Genomic DNA, 21,787 nt, shown 5'->3' with positions numbered 1-21,787 from the left:
AGGAAAGAGGTCAGATGGGAATTGGCAATGCTGGCAAAAGCAGCAGGAAAAGAGGGAGGAAAACGATGAATGAAACGATCCAAACAGTCGGTGAAATATTGATAAATTCAGGTAAAGTGATACCTCTGTGAGAGGTATTTTTCCACTCCTCCAAAAGTTTAAAATGATTATTATCAGTTGGAATATTAGAGGTCTGAATAGTAAGGGAAAGCAGAGATATATGAAAGAGAAACTTAAAAAAGACAGACCAAGTATTATGATCCTTCAAGAGACAAAGATCACCATGCAGCAGATGGAAGGAATAATCAAAAACAGCAAATTGCAATACGAAGTCATGGGACAAGATGCAATCGGATCAGCGGGGGGCATTGCAATCTTGTGGAACCCAAACGAAATAATTTTTGAAAGCTGGACCAGCATGACCAGAATTCTTACAGGTACAGGAAGAATAGCGGGGACGAAGGAAAGGGTTATTATCTCAGGGGTTTATGGTCCTCACACTCCAGGAGAAAGAGAAAATTTCATTAAAAATATGCAAGCAACTCGAAGATTATATACGGAGACAACATGGATTGTAGGAGGAGATTTCAATTTAATCCGGTCTCTAGAAGAGAAAAAGGGAGGAATAAGAAAATCAAACCAGTATATGGAAATGTTCAATGACATGATAGATGGTCTGAGGTTGGTAGATTTACCAACCATCAACGGAGTCTATACATGGAATAATAGGAGAGGGGGAAGGAATCAAATAGCGTCCAGACTAGATCGGTTCTTAGTATCAGAAACAATTATGAATAGAGATGTATTCATAGAAGCAAAGATCATGCCATCCCTTGGCTCAGATCATTGGCCAATTAGACTGGAAGTGGATATTAAAAATAACCTTGGTAAGAAGCCCTTCAGATTTGAAGCCTTTTGGCTTAGAGACCTGGAATTTATCAAAAAATGGAAGAATGGTGGATACAAAGCACAGTACAGGGAAAAGGAAAAATGCATACCTTCCAACTAAAACTTAAAGAGTTAAAAGGAAGGATAAAGAAATGGAACAAGGAAGAATTCAGAAACATCATGGAGGAAAAACAGAAGTTGGAAGAAGAAATGGAAACTTTGCAACAAAGGATATTAACTGAATGAAGGACAGAGGAAAGTAGCAGAGAAGAAGGGATAATTCTAGGAAAACTGGAGGAGAGGAGAAAGCAGGAAGAAGTTTTATGGAGACAGAAATCTAGAATAAAGTGGCTGAGGGAGAGGGAAAGGAACACTAGATTTTTTCGTCAAGCAATGATACAACACAGGCAAAGAAACAGGATACTATCTATCAAGAACGAGAGTGGAGAGAGGATTGTTGAACAGGAAGGAATTGAAAAAGTATTGATGGAATACCACAAAGGAATACTGACTGAACCCCAGATGGACAGGTCCGAAGCTATAAAGGAAGTTTGCAAGGCCATTCCTCGGATAGTAACTGAAGACCAGAATAGAGCCCTAATGAGAGCAGCTAGTTTTGAAGAGGTGGAGGAAGTGGTGATGAACATGAAGAAGGGTACATCGCTAGGACCGGATGGCTTTATGGTTGATTTCTATCAAGCGGGTTGGCACTTTTTGGGAAGGGAGATTCTAGACCTGATAGAAGAATCCCGTATGAATCAAAAGGTATGGCCAACCATTAACTCTACTTTTTTCACTTTTATTCCAAAAAATGACAATTCTGAGGATGGTAATGGATTTAGACCCATTACCCTATGTAATGTTATCTACAAAATAATTGCAACGCTGATTGCCAAAAGACTGAAACCCCTGCTAGATAGTTTAATATCCCCTGAACAAACTGGTTTCGTAGAAGGTAGACAAATTCTAGATGGTTTAGTGGTTACTCAAGAAGTAATTCATTCGCTGAAGGTGAAGAAGTAGAAAGGAATGATGATTAAACTAGACTTATCGAAAGCTTTTGATAGAATCAACTGGCAATACTTGGAAGAAATCTTGGAAAGTTTCGGTTTTGGTACTAGGTGGATAAAGTGGGTTCACAGTCTCATGTCAACTCCAAATTTTTCAATATTAGTTAATGGAACTCCCTCGAAAACCTTTAAGGCATCTAGAGGAATAACAAGGTGATCCTTTATCCCCTTTCTTATTTATATTAGCAGCAGAGGGCCTGGGTAGATATCTTAAAAAAGAAAGAGCAGCAAATAAAATCAAAGGGCTAAGACTATGGGGTAATGAATTGCCTATAACCCATCAGCAATTCGTAGATGATATCATGTTATTTGGGGAACCAACCGTAAAAGAAGTGAAAAATCTAAAGAAGGTTCTGGATTTATTTGCGGAAGCATTTGGGTTGGAGATCGATAAGGAAAAGTCATGCACCTTTATATTGAATACCATGGAGTCAGTCAAAATCCATTTGACCAGGATGTTGGGATTTAAGCAAGGAGAACTCCCAACTAAATACTTGGGAAACTTACTGGATTTCAACTCTAAAAGACAGAAAAATTGGCAAGGAGTTTTAGAGAAATTAAAAAATAGAGTGGCTAACTGGGCCTTCAGAACTTTAAATATTGCTGGAAGGGTTGTATTAGTGAAATCAGTGCTGCAAGCAATTCCCATATATCCACTATCGATTATGGTTGTACCACAAGGAGTCTGCACCAAGATCAGAGAAATTCTGAGGAAATTCATTTGGGGAGGATCGACTCAGCAGAAGAAGTGGGCCTTAGTATCATGGAAACACCTGACGAAACGAAAGGAGGAAGGAGGCTTGGGTCTGCGCGATCCTGATAAACTCAACAAGGTGCTTGGAGCAAAACTTTGGTGGCGATGGCTAAGAGGGGGCAATGACCTATGGAAAGCACTATGGAGACACAAGTACAATATGCCAAACACTACGGAGGGTATTTACCGGTTGAAGGAAACCCCGAAAGGCTCGGCAATCTGGGATCTAGCTCGACAAAACCGAGATATAGTAGAAAAGAATGCATTCTGGGAAATACGAGGAGGAGGAGAAGCCAAATTCTAGGATGAGAAATGGCAACAAAGAGGGAAAATGAGCAGAATTCAAAAAATCCAAAACATACAAGAAAAAATAGGGGATAACTGTAGATATGTCAAAGATTAATGGAAAGAAGACGAATTGGATGGAATTTGGCGGAAATGGATAAGACCAGAGGAATGTGATATCGAGATAGATCAAGAACAACAGGAAGCATTCATGGAAGAGGTGGATTCTAGGAAAATAAAAGCTAGAACGGGTAGGGATATTCTCAGATGGGGCAATTCAATGAAAGGATCCTTCACCGTTAAGGAGGCATACTATTTGGCAGACCAACAGGTGACTAACAAAGAAAACCAAGACTGGAAGGTCATCTGGGGTAATAATTGGTGGCCAAAAATTACCTTATTTGCATGGATAGTAGCTAAGGGTAAGAACCTGACGTGGGACAAACTCCAAAAGAAAGGTTTCAGTGGGCCTTTAAAATGTTACATGTGCAATGTTGAAGTTGAAAGACAAGATCACCTTTTAATCAAATGTGTATATACCAGGAAGCTATGGATTGAAATGGGAAAACCATTCCTGAGACTTGAGAGACCCCTGAGAGACATAAATGAAGTGATTTTCATTGGCAGAAGGAAAAATTCCAATCTAAAGTAGTCTGAAAGGCCTGGGATCTCATTGCGGGTTTTGTGATTTGGATGGTTTGGAAAGAAAGGAACCACAGAGTATTCCAAGACAAATCTAAAGATTCGGAAATAATATGGAACAGAGTAGTGAACTTAACTAGAGAAACAATTCTGGTGGAAAAATGGGATGCGGATGATTGGAAAGCAGATCAGAGTGAGGAGAAAATTTTAAAGAAACTAAATTTGAAATATGAAATGGTGCATACCAAAAAAATCAGAAGAAATAGTACGAGAGCTCAAAGCTCTGACAATTTTGCATATCCTAGAGATAATTTTATGAAGTTAAACTTTGATGGGGCATCGAAGGGGAACCCAGGTAATGTCGGATTCGGAGGTATCTTCCGTGATAGCCAGAAAAACACTAGATGGATTTATGCAGAGTGGGGAGGGGAGATGACAAACAATGGGGCCGAATTATGGGCGATTCACCAACGATTGAGAATCGCGATTAGAAATGGCTATAGAAACCTGGAAATAGAAGGAGACTCTTAGATAGTAATTGAAATTCTGAAGAAACTTAACAACGGGAAGAACTGGGAGCAGATCACCAATAGTTGGAGAACGACAGGGATTGTTCAAGAAATGGCAGACTTACTAAAAGGGATTGATTATAAAATCTTTAACCATGTGAAAAGGAATGGAAACCGAGTGGCAGACTTCCTTGCGAATTGGGGTTGCAAGGGTTGAAACAGTAAAATAGACAATCAATGGAGAATGTTGCGACCCAACAGAGAATGGGAGGACCTGGCCGATATTATTAATTATGACCATGAGCAAGCAACAAATGAGAATCATGAGCAAGCAACAAATGAGAATCATAACATCCGTGCGACGGACAGGTGAGATGGATCGGCAACCCCGGAAATTAAATGAGTGTCAGTCAAGGTGGGGGAGTGGTATAATGGGCAGGCAAGGTACATTACAACAGAAGTGTGCGACGACAAGTAAGAAACAACCACCCCACAACAAGATAATTAACTCAAGTGATCAGAGAGGGGGGAAAAACGGTATGTCACAGTCCACAAATGGAATTAAGGATATAAAGATAATTGATAGGAAAGGCAGCAGGCAAAGTAACAGGTGGCAGCAGAAGGCTAAGCTGACAGGTAGGCAGATCAGAGCAAGGAAGATTATAAATGGGTGGCAGAGAAAGGATCGACGATGAGGAAAATTGTCAGGAATTCAGAGCGCGAGGGGAGGAAAGGTGGTGGAGATCAGCTACAGAGAGAACTTGTGCCGAAACCTCACTGAGGACACCATGGAAACCAGGAAGAGAGCAAGGGCTGTAGAGGAACTGGAACCCATGGAGCGCAAAGACAGGGACAGAAAGGGCAAGGCATTAGCAAAGGAAGAAACAGTGGAAGAGATATATGAAATATATGACGACTCTGAGGATGAGCAGGACCTGCAAGAACAAGGCAGGCAAGGCAAGGAACGAGGTGGAACTGTAGGAGGCTGGGATACCCAGCAGACCAGTGAAGAGCAGCAAGGACAACGGGAGGGAAAGGTAAGGCAACGCGGCAGACAGAGGGGAGGAAGAGGCGCGGGTAGCAGATTGGAACCGGGTAGCAGGAGAGGCAGAGGACCGCACAGAAACAAAGGAGAAAGGGGAGGAAGACAGGGGCAGAGAGGGAGACCTGGCAAAAGAACAAGTCGATCGTTAGATAAGAAAATTCAACAAGCAGAAAGGGCCTACAATCAGAACACTAACCCAAGAATCAGGAGAATTATCCAGAATATGGAAGAAGATGCGCTTCAGGCTCAGTCTGACTCAGAGATGGAAGATTGGGAGTTTTTACTCCATGACCCTAGCAATACTAGAGGTAGAATGTCTCTATTTAAGCAGTCCCTGCATATCTACTGGGTGATGAAGAGATTGTTGGCTAAAGCCTTGGAACAAGCTGCAATAGAGATGACAGAATTGGCGCAAGGAGTCCCCAACCTAAGTAGGGAGCTGAGGATTATTCAGATTACATTGGAGATGCAAGAAAAGAAGCTTGAGGAGATTCAGCAAATGATAAGGGAAGGACAACAGGGTGCAAACAGGGAGACAAACCAGCGACCAGCGGTAGAAGCTGTTTGAGTATAGATATGTATTAATTTTGATGAAGCTGCATAGTATAGATAATTATAGTTTGCTTCAAGTATTAGAAGAGGAAAATAGATATATGCATACAAGTAGAATTAGAAATCTGCAAGACTGTTTAGTTTATTTAGCATGGATAATCAGAATCTGGAACTTCTATTTTTGGTCGGCTATTAAGAACTTTAGGTGGCTGAAAAACTCGGTTTCCCCAAGAGGGCGAGTTGAAGTCAACCATATATATACTGTTTTGTTTTTGATTTAAAGTAATAGAAAAAGAAGAGCAACACCGCAGCTTACAAGAAAAAAAAAGTTGGAAATACATGTAGTCATAGGTGATAGATTTTACATATAGGATTTTAAATTTACAACTCAATGGCCTATCAACAGGCTCAGAAAAATGTGTGGTATCATGTCCTATAATAATTTCACCAGTGGGAAAGAAGCAATGAACTTATTCCTTGTATAAGTATGGGTCGACTGTGGGATGCTAAGGAGAATCATTTGAGATAGGAATACTAGATTTATCTATGCATTTTGGACTACAATATGGGAGAATATGGACACAATGTTGAAGACGTATAAGACATAACATCCATAGATAAGGGGGCAGGTTGGGTGGGGGGGGGAATAAGTAGTTAAAAGGACTTTGGTATAGCTTTAGAGAGGTTACAATAATAATTGTCAAAGATTTGGGATAGAAATATGATATGTATCTATCACACTCTGATAGGAATACACTCCACATTTCTACAATTAAGTTCCCACTTGAAACTTCTTTTGTATACTTTTAATTTTTAGATTTTTCATAGAGACGATAAGGAGTGAGGGAGGATCTCATAGCAGATGCTGTAAAGGGTAGGGAAATTTTTTGAGAACATTAGGGAGATCCATTTGTGATTACATTAAGAACTAAAGAAGTCATAAGAAAATTATAAGCCTTGCCATGATTGACATTGAATAGAGAAGTCATCCAAAGTGTAAGACAAAATATGGTTATAGTTGTAAAAGGAGAGGCTATAGGGCCTTGGTAAGAAAATATGTGATCCTAGTATGAAAATCAAGGCTTTCCGTTTTGGTCCTTTCAAGATATCAAAAAAGGTGTTATATAATTCCTATCAACTAAATATACCTCAATATATGCACGTTTACTCTATGGTGAATGTGGAAAATCTAAAATGCTATGATCCATCCATTCCAGATCAAGAAGAGGAGAATGTACTACCTTCCTTAGAGGATTTAACTCCATATGGTTAGTAAGACTTGAAGAAGGATATAGTTTTGTAAATTAGGTATATATCTAAAAGATAGATGAAGCAAGACATTTGGTACACTAAATGGAGATGACATCGTCTAGGCATGGCTAAATGGTAGTTGAGGGAGAAGGTTGAGGAATAATATCCTCACCTTATTTAGTTAAATACTTTGGAGACCAAAGGGTCCAAAAATGGTTTGTTTTTTTTGGGAAGGGGGGAGGGGGGGTATGAAATGGATTATATCACTACGTTTTTTAAATCCATATCATTTTTTGGAGGGTTTAAAAGTTAGAGAAATTAGCTTATTGGAGTAGGACCCTGTTTAGACAATGGCGCCTAGAAACCATCTAGGTCAAATTTTAGGATTTAAATTATATATTTTTGAGGTAAATATTTAATTATTACATAATTAAATAATTAATAATATTCTATACATATATACGTTTGCAACTAGGTTGCGGAATGTGTCAATAAAAGTTTAGATGCAAATGTTATGCCTCTAGGAAGTTAATCAATGGTGATTGAACAACATAATTTGAGAGGATTCCACATAGACAAACCTTAATCATGGAAAAGTGTATAGACACATGGGGACGATGAATAATATTGTAAAAGAATGAATTTGTAACTCATGTTCAGATTTTAATGGGTCAAATTCAGTGCCTAGTTGGATATTGTGTTATGTTATAGCTAAGCCAGTAGGGTGAAAGGGGGTTCCCTTATGTTCAAGAGAATTTTTGTTCTATGGTAGATAATAATAGTTGAGAGTGGATAGAGAGAAAGGGAGAGAAAAATAGAGAGGGATTTTATTATCTAGCATCACATTGTCCACAAGTCTTAACTAACTCTATGGATAGTGCCTACTCATTTGTATTTGCATCATTTCCATTCAAACAAAAAAGAGTAGAGAAACCTCACCTTCCAAATGGGTTTTCTTTCGAAATGGTTTCCTAAATCATATTATATTGTTCATTTTTATTTGTGTGTGTTTGTAACTCATTATTCTATACTCTTTTCATTTTATCTATTGCATGCATAAAATGAAAACAGTAATTGATAAGTATAGAAATATAAGGAAATGTGACAGCCATAGTATAGATTTCATATTTAATTCTGTTTTGATCTTATATGTTTTTAAAAAGTATCAAGTGGAATATCAACGAAAACTTATAAATCATATTGGTAATGGAGTAGGTTTCTTTGGGTATTTTATGGACATTGTACGGGACTCTATCAGTTTAAGTACAAATTCATAAAACCCTATATATGGCTAATTGTTACATGCCATTTTGTCACCATGACACTTGACGATTAAAATGGATCTCTCTCCATCCATAAACATGTTCCATTACACCCCCTTAGAAGTCAAAAAATCAAAAACCATTGACGAAAATGTGAATTTTTGGTAAAATAGGCTTTATAACTTGTTAAGTATGACCTGCACGCATTTCCTAGTCAGTTTCCATTCATGTGCAATTTCTATCCTTGAAACCTATGCAGAACTATGCTATGTCTTCCACTATAGAATGCAAAGATAACTCAAAGGAAAGTAAAAATAAAAAGTCACTTCCAGAAGCATTGTTGGGCGAATATATCCCAACTGAAACCTTTTGAGGTCATATCTATTCGAGCGATACCCCTCAGGTCTTGGAGCTAATTCCCCCTCATCAAGGAACCCTAATCCGCTAATTAGAGGATCTCATCCTTCTCTTTTGGATTTGAAACTTCTTCCTCTTGTTCTATAAATTTACTAGACGACAGATGGATTGGGAGATGCATAAAAGATACACTTATGATGTTGGATTTAGATTGGAAGGCTTATCAGCTAAGGAGAGGTTTACAGGCATTTTGGTGGAACCTCATGACATCAGGGCAGAGGTTGTAAGGCTCTTCTTTGTCCTTGAATTAATACAAATGAATCCTTTTTTCCATTGTATTGTCTTACTAAAATGATGAATGGTTTATGTATATTTTGATATTCATTAAGATAATTTTAATTTCTAATCTCCTTGATGATTAGATTAATCTTGGTTGAATTGTCATGTTGCATATAACTTTCTACTTTCCTATGTCTATGATTGCAGATATTTTTTAGCATTGAGAAGTTGCATGGGGACAAATCAGGGATGTCCATTAAGCATTTAACAAATAGGTAAGAGGCTTACTCTCTTACTCTTGTATTTAAAATTCGAATGAAGTAGGGTTAGAAAAATAGTTATTCAATTGGTTCTAGTTTCCTTTAGGATCTAGGGAGATCTCCCTTGTCAGCAAGAGGGATTTATCCACCTAACAAATTGGCGACCATACTAGGGAACGCTAATTTTCTCTTCTCTTTCCTTGGTTTTTCTTTTGATTTTTTTTATTTAGCTCAACCCGAGTCTTAGCAAATTTATAATCTTTCATATCTTCTAGTTTGATTTCTTTCTTTATTATTTTTTCTTGAACTTGATAGTTATAAATGGTTTTTGTTCATCCAAATAGCGTATATCTGTGTAGTTTTTGACCCAGAAACTATGCATATGTGTAGTGAACTATACTACTTGCCTATGCAGTTCCTAGAAATTTATGAAAAAATAGGTTTTCTCTTATCCAGTCTGAATTTTTGTTTCTTAAAGTGTCATATATCTTTTTTGATTGTCCAATATATTTTCTGAACTTGTTTGAGTGCTTTGGCGAAGTATTTTTGGGAATCAATCCCTTTTGACAAATTGATTAGGGTTTTGTCTGGCTTGTGTGATGATTGATAAAAAAGAGATAGGTTTTTCTCAAGATCGCTATATTTCTACCTTTTTCTTTCAAATACACTTGATCCATTATTAATATTTCTTTTTGGTGATAAATTTGTTTGTCTAATCATAAATTAGGGTTTCTCAAGAGTTAGTGTTTTGATGAGATGTGCTTCTTGTGCTACATTGAAAACAGAAGTCATTTTTATTCTTGTACTAAAGTTTAATGAGAATTACACTTTAAACGTTCATTTCATAACATTCATTCAAGAATTTTTTATTTTAAGTATTTTGTTGGGTGTTTTGAATTTGAATTCCTTTGGTCATTGCTCAAATATTTGTCTCAGTTTCTTAACAATTTTTACATGTTTTTTCCTTCAGTTTTGCAAAAACAAAATCCCCCTCAGGTTGAATTGTGTCTGACTGTTAATCGCCTTTGAGTGTCATTATTTTTTGAAATTTGGAATTCTCACATGATTTCCTTTAATTACACTTCATTGGTTATTTAGTTGTATTAGTGAGGGGAAATAGTCTTGTTGTTATTTCATTGCTTCAGAATAAACTTGTGTTTGTTTTGAAGGGTTCTCTTGCATAGATTTCATTTGCATGGATAGAATTCTCATTTCATGAATGAAAGTGTGCATATATTTCAAGCAAATTGCTCATAGATTACATTGCATGGTTTTGAACTTCGAGCTTTCAATCGCATTGAAAAATTGGAAGTGGTACATTGTGGAGTTAATATTTTAAATAAGAACCTCTTTACTTACTCTAGCTAGAATTCATTGAAATGAAGAGATTACAATTTTCATATTTGATGCATTAAATTTTTGAATCAAGTCATAATAGCATCAGTTTCATGTCCATTTACCCTTTAAGTAAATAACATCTTAATAACACAACGTTAATAAAGTTCATCTAGAAGTTTTATTATTTTTAGGGCTCTTTCCACCTACACTAGTTTAAGCCGTAGGGCTTTGGAGTAGGAAGTGAGTAAATTTTCCAAAGCTATAGAAAAAAAATAGAAACTTGCGATAGGGACATAAGTCCAATTATTGCAGTTTTCCTCTAGGAAGCTCTTCTAACACATGAGTTAAGAACGAGCTCATGTGAGACCTGGTGAAGTGATCATACCCACTTCATTAGATATGATATAGAGACTTGTACATAATACAGCCGTTCAAAAAGGTACTTGCGGTCACCTAAAAGTAAACCTCCAATTAACCATGTTGAGGAGATTTCACGGGGATTGAGATTTCTTACACTGCCCTTGTATGTATGTCCAATTTGCAATTGTTCCCCCAGGTAGAATATTGTATTTCGTAACCTTAGTGACCATAATCCTAGGGACCTGAGGTGATGCCAAAGGGAAGGCCCTACTGTACCTAGATGATCCAAAATGGATCCAATTTTTCCTCCAGTTGAAAGTCTTCAAATTTAGTTGAAAGTAGGATCAAGTCGAAGTGTTCATCGATATGATCCCAATAGTGTGAACGGTGTGTACATCCAAGTCCGAATGAATAAGTTAGAGTGAGTCAAAGTTTTTGGGAAAATTAGGGAAAAATTCAAAAAGTCAAAGGTCAACAGTCAATGGTCAATGGTCAACTAGGTCAACAGGATGATTTCCATAGGACATGGGTTGTCCTGGGAATACTCCTCTTGTGCAAGATGATGTCAGCAGGTTGATGACATGTCGCACTATGATTGGTTAATATGGGCTAATCCGGGGCTGACACGTGGCAACCCAGATTTTTCCCAATATTACCTAATTTCCAAAATTTTGGGGATCAGGGAGGATCAAACCCTTGACCTCCTGGAAGGTTGAGTTTTCATTAGAAGGTTTGCATCGAACGGGCTATGGTGAATCTTGTTAGGATTGGGGATGACATCATATATATGGTTGCGGATAAAAGGCGCCAGAAAAAAGGGCCGATGGCCGGGATGAACCCCACGGCTACCGGACCACTTAATTAAGTTTTGGAATTATCTCACATGTAATGGTATATGGTAAGCAACATGCCATATATATCAAACCAAACCACACATATCACAATGGAGCACAGAGATATATGCCACCAAAGTTTCATTTGAATATATGTTGCTATATATGAATGGCAATCCATATCAAAACACCAGAGTGTTAGGTGGGGCTTTCGACCCACTGACCTCCAGCGTTATATACTAACACCTTCACACCTTCGTGCTAACCAACATATCACATGTTTTGGCTTGAAACAGAGATGAACCTTCCAAAACCAAGGCACGTGGACCGAGGAAGATTCCAAAACATAGAGGGCAGTTTCTGTCAGTGAAAGGTGGTTTTGCATAAGGCAGAGGGGGTTTTGCACATTCTAGGGGGTCTGGAGGTCATAGTGCCCAAATATGGGCAAGTTTATACTCGTTTGACTCAAAATTTTGAGTTGAATGCAATGGTGAGATCCCTTTTCTCATTTGAGTCTCTGTTTTTGAGATCATGTCTATAAAATAATTTTGAAGACTAACAAAGTGGCCACACTGGAAGCTAAGGAACCAAAGAGGTAGTCAGGAAGTCTGGTGAACTCCGTTATCAAATTCTTGTTGTGTTGATGAACATGTTTATATTTCAATTTGTTTATGTTTTTATGTTATTTGCAATCATTTCGATCCATTGCACTAAGTAACATAAGAAAACTTCACATAAAGTTTGTAATACCTTTTTCATTAACGGATCAAGTAGTATTAGAACGGCAAGGTTTTTATGGTCTGACAAGACTGTGTGAAGATTTGAATGCTTACTAGGTTAAGGCTCGAACGAGGTGAAGGTGAACTTGTTGAGGTGAAACCAAAGATTGGAAGGGTCTTTTCACAAAGAAGGATGATGGATGGAACCCCACTTGGGTCGGAATCTCAATTCCTGGATAGTTTCATGATGATACGTGCAATGGTGGAAGAGATGTATCGCGAGTGTAAGAAGAACAAAGATGAAGGCACTTCATCACCTAAAGAGCAAGAAGATAAGGGAAAGGGAGAAATGCTTCCTCCACCATCTCCTCCATCATCACCATCATCGCCATCATCATCTTCTTATTCTCATAAATCTAGTCCTTCTAAGAAGAAAAAGAAGAAATCCTCTTTGATCAAATTAGATGTTAAATTTGATTTTCCAATTTATGATGGAGAACTTAATGCTGAAAAGCTTGTTAATCGGATAAGACAAATTGAAGTGTATTTCAGGGTGGAGAAAGTTGTTTCAGAAAGGAAGAAGATCCAGGTTGCTAGCATTCGACTTGGAGGAACCACACTTGTATCATGGGAAGGAAAGACACAAGCATATCTCATAAATCATGGTAAAATCATTTCAACTTGGAATGAATTTGTTTCTACTATTAAAAAGAAATTTTATCATTTGGCTTATATGCAACAAGCAATGATGAGTTAGCAAACACTACATCAATTAAAAGGTCAAAGTGTTCAAAGTTATACTCAGGAATTCTATAAGAGAGCTTTAACATTAGGCATATCATTGGACTCACTAGAGACATTGTTGAAATACATAGGTGGTATTCATAGTTATTTGTGGCATACTATACTTATGTTTAATCCAACTAGCTTAGATGATGTATTGGTCCAAGCAACTCATCTAGAAGCTAGAGGCAAAAATGTAACCCAAGATGTTGGGAAGTCATCCAAACATGTTGAAAGCAAGAATAAAGACAAGAAGAAACTTAAATGGAAGGAGAAGAAAACAAACACTATGAAGAAAGATAAACCTTCATGCACTCATTGTCAGAACAAAGGCCACCATGAGGAACACTGCTCGTCATTACATCCAGAATTGAAGCCTAAGAATTTTTGGAGTAAGGAGTGGAAGAATGTTGCTACTATTCAAAAGGACCTGGGATCAGATTCAGGTGACAAGACAATGGTTACAGCTACAAGTGTAAAAGGTAAAGATTCTAAAGCATCTACAAGTACTTCTTCACATTCTGTTGATAATGATAATGATGAGAGGAAAATAAATGAACCATTTCACATTAGAGTCATTTCCAAGCATACTGAAATTGATACTTTATTTGATAGTGGTTCACAAGTTAATTTGATTTCTAAAGCAATTGTAAAGAAGTTGGGTCTAGAAACAAAACCCCATAAAAATCCATATCCATTAGGTTTGGTGTGTGATAAAACTAAGCTACATGTTACGAAACAATGTAAACTTCATTTTGCTTTTGGTTCAAAGTTTGTAGATGATGTTGAGTTAGACATAGTCCCATTGGACATATGTGGAATTGTATTAGGAAGTCCATACTTGTACAATAAAAATGCTATCTTCTACTGAACTGAAAATAAGTATAAAGTCACTAAGGATGGAATTGAATATATTGTAAGGGTTCATAAACTCAAAGGTAATTTCTCTCTCATAAATTCAGGACAGGTGAAAAGAATTGTAAATTCAAGTAAAATTTTTTTACTTATGATTGTAAAATCAAATGATATTAATAAATCTGATGCTTTCCAAGGCTGTAATCCTAAACAGAAAGCAGATCTAGTTAAGTTGTTTGTGATTATGATATTCTGTTTCAAGAGCCTAAATTCCTTCCACCCAAGCGAGAGATAGAAAATGAGATTTATTTGTAGCAAGATGCTCCACTACCTAACATTGGAATGTATAGGTTATCATCTCTAGAGAATGTAGAGATAAAGAAGTAGGTACAGGAGTTGCTCGATCAAGGGTTTATTCAACCAAGCACATCATCGTGTGGATCACCTATTGTGTTAGTGTGAAAGAAAGATGGTTCGTGGAGAATGCGCATTGGTTTTAGAGAATTAAATAAAATCACAATAAAGAATTGTTATCCTCTTCCTCATATTTATGATTTGTTAGAACAGTTAAAATATGTAATTTACTTCTCAAATTGGACTTCTGAAGTGGCTACCATTAGATCAGAGTTGCAGAAAAGGATGTAGGGAAGAATGCTTTCAAAACAAAGCAAGGATTCTATGAATGGATGGTTATGCCTTTTGGCTTAAGTAATGCTCCAGCTCCATTCATGTGAGTCATGAATGATGTATTTAGGCCATTCATTAATGAATTTGTAATAGTTTATTTAGATGATATTCTTGTTTTCAGTAGAACATGGGATGAACATGTAAAGCATGTAAAGTTGGTTTTATATGTTTTGAAAAGAGAAAATCTCTATGTAAAATTGTCAAAATGTGAATTTGGCAGAACATCTTTGAATTATTTTGGTTATATTGTAGGGAGTGGTGAATTGAAGATATATCTGTCTAAGGTCAAAGTCATTGTAATTTGGCCTAAGCCCAATACTTCTATAGAAGTTAGAAGTTTCTTAGGGGCACCATAATATTGGAGAGAGTTTATTGCTAGCGTTTCTTTGATTACAACTCCTTTACATGCTTTGACAAATGTGAAACAGGTGTTTCAGTGGGGAGGAAAATAGTAGTGATCCTTCGACACATTAAAAGAAAGGATCATTACAGCGCTAGTACTAACATTGCCAGATCTTCAGCATCCATTTGAGATCGAGACAAATGCAAGTGAATATGCCATTGGGGCAATGTTCATGCAGCACAAAAAACCCATATGCTTTCATTCTGAGACATTCACTTCAACAGTAGTTAACAATTCTACATATGATAAGGAGTTTTATGAATTAGTTCAGAGTGTTAAAAAGTGGAAACATTACATAATGGGTAAAGAAACAATCATACACATAGACCATCAATCACTTCAATATTTACAGTCACAAACTAAATTGCAACAATCAAGACACCATCGGTGGATTGGTTTTCTAAAGAAATTTAATCTTGTTATCAGATATAAGAAGGGCATACATAATAATGTTGCAGACATGTTATCAAGACCAATTATAAATGCATCCACGATACTTAAGCATAATTCAGTAATTCATGAAAGTTACAATGTTACATTGAACAATATGCTCAAGACACATATTTTAAGGATGTATATGCAACTTTAAGTCATGGAAAGGAGGTATAAGAATTGGATTATTTCATAAATGACAAACTCATGCTCAAGACACATATTTTAAGGATGTATATGCAACTTTAAGTCATGGCAAGGAGGTATAAGACTTGGATTATTTCATAAAGGACAAACTCTTATTCATTTGGGACAGTTATGCATTCCACAAACTGAAAGAGTTAATATAATTTGGGAAGCACATACTTCTCTCATATCAGGTAATTTTGGTGTAAGTAAAACAGTTGCACAATTACAAAGATTCTGCTATCGGCCATGAATAAATGAGACAATTTCTAGATATATTAAAGGCTACACTATTTGTGCTACAAGCAAGCCAAGTAATAGAAAATTAGGCTTGTATACTCCACTTCCAATTCCTTCTCGTCTTTGGAAAGTGTTTCCATGGATTTTGTTGGGGGATTGCCAAAGTCTAGAAGGGCTCATTATTATTTGTATGTAGTTGTGGATAGGTTCAATAAGATGTGTATTTTGACAACATGTAATAAACAGGTCATAGTTGAACAAACTACAAAGTTGTTCTTTCAAAATGTATGTGTTCATTTTGGGTTACCCACTTCTATTGTATCTGATCGAGATTCTCGATTTGTCAGGAAATTTTGGTCAAGTCTATGGGAGTTAATGGACACAAAGTTAAAAAAGAGCATGGAATTTCATCTACAAATAGATGGTCAGGCAGAAGTGGTCAACAGGACAGTGATACAATTTCTTCGACGATATTGTAGCAAGTATCCCAAACATTGGGATGAGCATTTGTGTTACATGTAACATGCTTAGAACCATGCAAAACATTATTCTACTCAGAGATCTCCTTTTGAGACTTGTTTTGGTTTTATACCAAAGTGTCCCTTGGATTTTGTCTTTGGTAAAGACATAGCAGTTGATGGACACAGTGATATGGACAAAGAAACCAAGTTCATTGAATAAATCCAGTAAATTCACCAGGCAGTATAGGAACAACTGGAAAGAAGCCAAGAAAAGTATAAGGCACGACATGACAAGCATTGAGTTGAGCATTGTTTTCAAGTTGCTGACCAAGTCTGGTTGTACATCAGCAAAGACAGACTACAAGGGGAAGGTAAGAAGTTGAAACCAATTAGATATGGTCCTTTCAAAATACTTGACAAAATTGGTGAAAATGCTTTCTGCCTAGATCTACCAGCTTCTATGCAGATCTATTCCATTGTAAATGTTGAAAACTTGTGAATGTATGAGCCTTCATTGATTTAAGATCCCAAAGAGAAAGGTCCAGTTACCTTCCATTGGAGATCTTTTGCCTGAGTATCTCAATGAGCTATGGGAGGATACAGTTCTTGATAGGAGGATAAGGACTTCATGACAAGGAAATGTTGAGTATCTTTGAGTTGGACCCAAAGGTACAAATCCAAGTAAGTCACAATGGATCGAGATTGGAAAAGTGAAGGAACTTTACCCTCGCTTACTCGGCAGCTAAAAAAAACTTTTGGTGGTCCGAAAGCTTACAATGGGGAGGAGTTATCCAAAATGGATCAAATTTTTCCTCTAAATCAAAGTCATCAGATGTAGTTGAAAGTAGGATCAATTCGAAGTGCTCATCAATATAATTCTAATGATGTCAACGACACATAAATCTGAGTCCAGATGAAGAAGTTAGAGCCAGTCAATTTTTTTGGGAAAATTAGGGAAAAAATCAAAAAGTCAAAGGTCAATATTCAATGGTCAACAGTCAACTAGGTCAACAAGGTGATGTCAGTAGGACATGTGTCATCTCGGGAATACACCATGTGTCCAAGATTATGTCAGTAGGTTGATCACATGTTGCAGTATGATTGGTTAATATGGGCCAATTCAGGGCTAACACGTGGCAGCCCGGATTTTGCCCAATATTACCTAATTTCCAAAAATTTTGGGATCAGAGAGGATTGAACCCCTGACCTCCCTGAAGGTTGAGTTTTTGCTGGAAGGGCCACACTTAACAAGCTACGGTGAGTCTTGTTACGATTAGGGATGACATTGTATTTATGGTTGCGAATAAAAGGCACCGGAAAAAAAGGGCCGATGGCTGGGGTCAACCCCACGGCTGCCGAACCCCTTAATTAAGTTTTGGAATTATCCCACATGCAACGGGATATGGTAAGAAACATGCCATATATATAAAACCAAACCACATATATCACAACAGAGTGCAAAGTTATATGCCACCAAAGTTTCATGCGAATATATGTTGCTATGTATGAATGTCAATCCATATCAAAACACCGGAGTGTCGAGCAGGGGTTTTGACCTTCCGACCTCCAACGTTATATACCAATGCCTTCACAGCTTTGGGCTAACCAAGATATCACATGTTCGTGCTTGAAAGAGAGCCGAACCAAATTTTTATTAACCTATCGCAGTGTCGAACCCTCCAAAACCAAGGTATGCGGACTGAGGTGGTTTCCACAGTGCAGAGGGCTGTTTCAATAGCGAAAGGTGGTTTCTCAAAAGGTAGAGGTGGTTTTTCATATTCCAATGGATCTGGAGGTCACATTGGCCAAATATGGGCAAGTTTATACTCATTTGACTCAAAATTTCGAGCTGAATGCAATGGTGAGTTCCTTTTTCTCATTTGAGTGTCTTTTTTGAGCTCATGTATGTAAAAGAATTTTGAAGACTAATAAAGCTGTCACACTGGAAGTTAAGGACCCAGAGAGGTAGACAGGAAGTCTCGTGAACTCCATTATCAAATTGTCACTATGTTGATGCATATGTTTTATATTTCAATTTGTTTATGTGTTTATGTTATTTGCAATCTTTTCGATCCATTGCACTACATAACATAAGCAAACTTCACATAAATTCTATAATACCTTTTTCATTAATGGATCACTAGAATAGACATTGACTAGATTCATTTTAATTTTTTGGAGGGTAATATTCACTTAAGATGGAATAAGTGAAGTTACTTGCACTAGATTGTTTCATTACGAAGGTTGTTAGTGTAACTAGCTCCACTCACTCTATCAACAACCATTGTTCACTTTGATCTCTATCATGTTGGATTTCAATACCAACTTGTGATTTCATTGTGAAAATATTGTTTGAATGGTTTGAATCCTTAGATTCTTTAGCGTGTGTCTAATTGATTGTTTTTACTTTTTACAAACCTTAGGTGTGGATTCCGATTTTTAATTGTTAATATTAAAAAGTAAATTTATCTAAGTTGAATCTAATGATGTCAATGCTGAAAGTTACCAATAAATACCTCCCTTTTAATGGGAACCCTAATTGTCTCCCTTATTTTGAAAATGTAGTTCCTCCTTATATAGCCACATTGCCACTTCCTGGATTCATGATAGGTTTACCTGTATGGATATTCTCAACTTCTTTAATTCCAAATACTCAAATTGTACCAGCTCAACTGAGTTTTTCACCTCAACCTAGTTCACCATATCAACATCACCAACCTATTGTTAACCCTTTACCTTCTTCCCCCAACATGTCCTCCCTTTCTTCTTCTTCACTAGGTAAAATTCTTGATTCTAGTAACCAGGTGAATAAGAAGAAGGAGTAATGGAAGAAGAAGAAGAAGAAGAAAGATAATAAAGAATTCAACCATCCAAAAATGGTTGTAAGTATTAGTAATGTTGAGGAAACTTCGAAAATGCATCCTAAGCCCAAATACCCTTGTAATATTTGTAAGGGTGACAACTTCCTTATCAATTTTCCTAGTATTCCTAAGGTCTATGAAGTATGGTCAAGTAATTATCATCATCTTACTATTGATCCATCAACTAGTGATTCTCAGACTCCAGGGAAAAGGCTTAAAGTTAGGTTTCGTTGTAGGTTATGCAAAGGGAATCATCATAGCCACCTATTCCCTCACATGGATGAAGCCTCAAAATTGTTGGAAAAACTTATTGTTTCAAAACAACAACTTCCAACTAATTACCGTAAACTTTCTCCTCACCTACTATCAATTGATGAAGTGATTGGTCTAAATCCAAGTATAGTCAATTCCACTCTTCCATTAGAGGGTGAAACATGTATCACTTATATTCATGGATGGTTTTTTGATCAAGTGGTCAAATCAATTCCATATTTGGTCGATCCCACTCTCCATTTAGAGAGTGAACTTCATACCACTCAGGTTCTTCATGTTACCTTAGATTATTCTACGCATGGGAGAATTTCATCTATTCCTTCTAAAACCCATCCAAGTAATGAAACTATTTATTTTGATTGGAGTACATTAACAGAACCTTGTCTTCCTTCTTCCACCCCTTTCCAAATTATTGTGAAGGCTTATGGTAAGAATGTGCAGTGCAAAAATGCAGATGAAGGTGCATCTGTCAAAATTTTATCCTCGAATACTTGGCATGATTTGGGTTCCCCTCAGCTTGTGCCTATTACAAAGCATTTATTAGCCTTTACCAGAACCATTAGTGAGCCTTTAGGAATCCTTCCTAAGTTACCTATTACCTTGGAAGGTAAGACTATTTTTATCGATCTTGTGGTATTCCAAGGTCCCTTAGATTTCAATTTTCTCCTTGGGTAAGACTATGTCTATGCCATGAAAGTTGTCATATCGACACTCTTTTGTGTGATGTCCTTCCCTAACAATGGAAATATTGTGACGGTTGATCAACTTTCATATGTTTATCTTGCTTCGACTACCAGTCATTTGATAGCCCTAAATGTTCATTATGTGGAAGTGATACCTACCTGCGATGAATTAATTATGTTGCAACTTGTCCCATGTTTTTAGTTTCTGATACAAGCAATCCTCTCATTATTTGCTCGACTTATTTTGACTTAGTTCTAGTAACTCACTTGGTCAAAATTTCAAAGGGGGAATTTGAATACGAATTCCTTATCCCTATTGATCACCTTGACATCTGTTTGTTCCAGATAATTGTTCTTCCATATGATGAAGACTTTTTGGAAGTCATGATCAAGGGGTATCCTTTGGCATGTGTTTCTTCCAAATGGAAGCCATGATCCCAAGTTTCTTTGTGAGGATAGTTCTTTTCCTGTGTCAACCTCATTAAAAAATGAAACAATCATGATTAATAGTTTTCTTTTACTATGTCAACCTAATTAAAATTTGAAACAACTAATGATGAGGATAGTTCTTTTCTTGTGTCAACCATGTTAAAAAATTAAACAAATCATATGAGCATAGTTCTTTTCATGTGTCAATCTCATTAAAAATGAAACAAATCCTCCCCTAATTTAGTTGATTTTTTCATTTGATCTCATAAGTGAACCTTCATTTAATCCACCTATTTGTAACTAGTAGTCTACTCAAGTGAATGAAACAAAGTTTGGGGGACATGTGCCCTTGCAGTCATTATGTTGGGGGGAATGAAAACTTTTCTGAAGCATGGTTTTCTCTTTTTCAAGTTTTTGTAAAAATGAAACCACCCTCAACCACAATTTTTCTTTGTTTCAGGGTTCTGTAAAAATGAAACCTATCTCAAGTCAATTTCAGTTATTATTTTCAAGACTCGTTAAACTCATGAAAATCCCAAGCTTCTTCTACTATATTTATGTGCTCGTAAAACACACATTAAAGTGTCGAGTTCCTTCCATCTTTTCCTACTCATTAATTAAATTGAAATTTGGTAAACTAAGTACATTTTATCACTTTTTCGAGCTCGTTAAAACTTATGAAAATGCGAAACCATGGAGTTATCTATATGCCCCTTTCAGACTTCTTAAAAATGAAAATATCGTCAAGTAATTGATTTTTTGAGCTCATAAAATTAAATGATAAATCATCCCTTCAGTATAAGTTTACCTTTTTTATGGACTGAACTGGAATATTTATGAAACATGTATATGTTGACTAATTATGGTCAATAAAGTTATCTTCTACATTATTTTACCCTTTTTTGGGCTTGAGGGACTAAATTTACAAAAAATAACACTGTGCAATGTATGTATGTTTTTCTCTTGACTCCGTAAATTTTAAAATCCTAGAGCTTTACTTTCTCTAGGATCGTTAAAATTTTAGAGTAAAAGAGTTGCATGAGTTTTATTTTTGTGTCTATCTCAAACTCTTTGAACATGAAAATGACAT

The 21,787-nt window shown here is 36.6% G+C and overlaps 1 protein-coding gene across 1 annotated transcript; it reads left to right on the top strand.

The window, feature by feature from the left end:
- The first annotated feature begins 283 nt into the window (after positions 1–283).
- On the top strand, positions 284–1,009 carry LOC149143669 (uncharacterized). The gene has a single exon (XM_089451902.1). The coding sequence runs from the start codon at positions 284–286 to the stop codon at positions 1,007–1,009; it is 726 nt and encodes a 241-aa protein (XP_089308028.1).
- Positions 1,010–21,787: the final 20,778 nt, after the last annotated feature.

Source organism: Pinus tabuliformis, chromosome X (assembly GCF_031772625.1).
Source record: "Pinus tabuliformis cultivar Carrire ecotype Pingquan chromosome X, CPIR1, whole genome shotgun sequence".
Classification (NCBI taxonomy): domain Eukaryota; kingdom Viridiplantae; phylum Streptophyta; class Pinopsida; order Pinales; family Pinaceae; genus Pinus; species Pinus tabuliformis.
The sequence above is the reverse complement of the archived record's forward strand: the minus strand, read 5'-3'. Positions and strand labels throughout refer to the sequence as shown.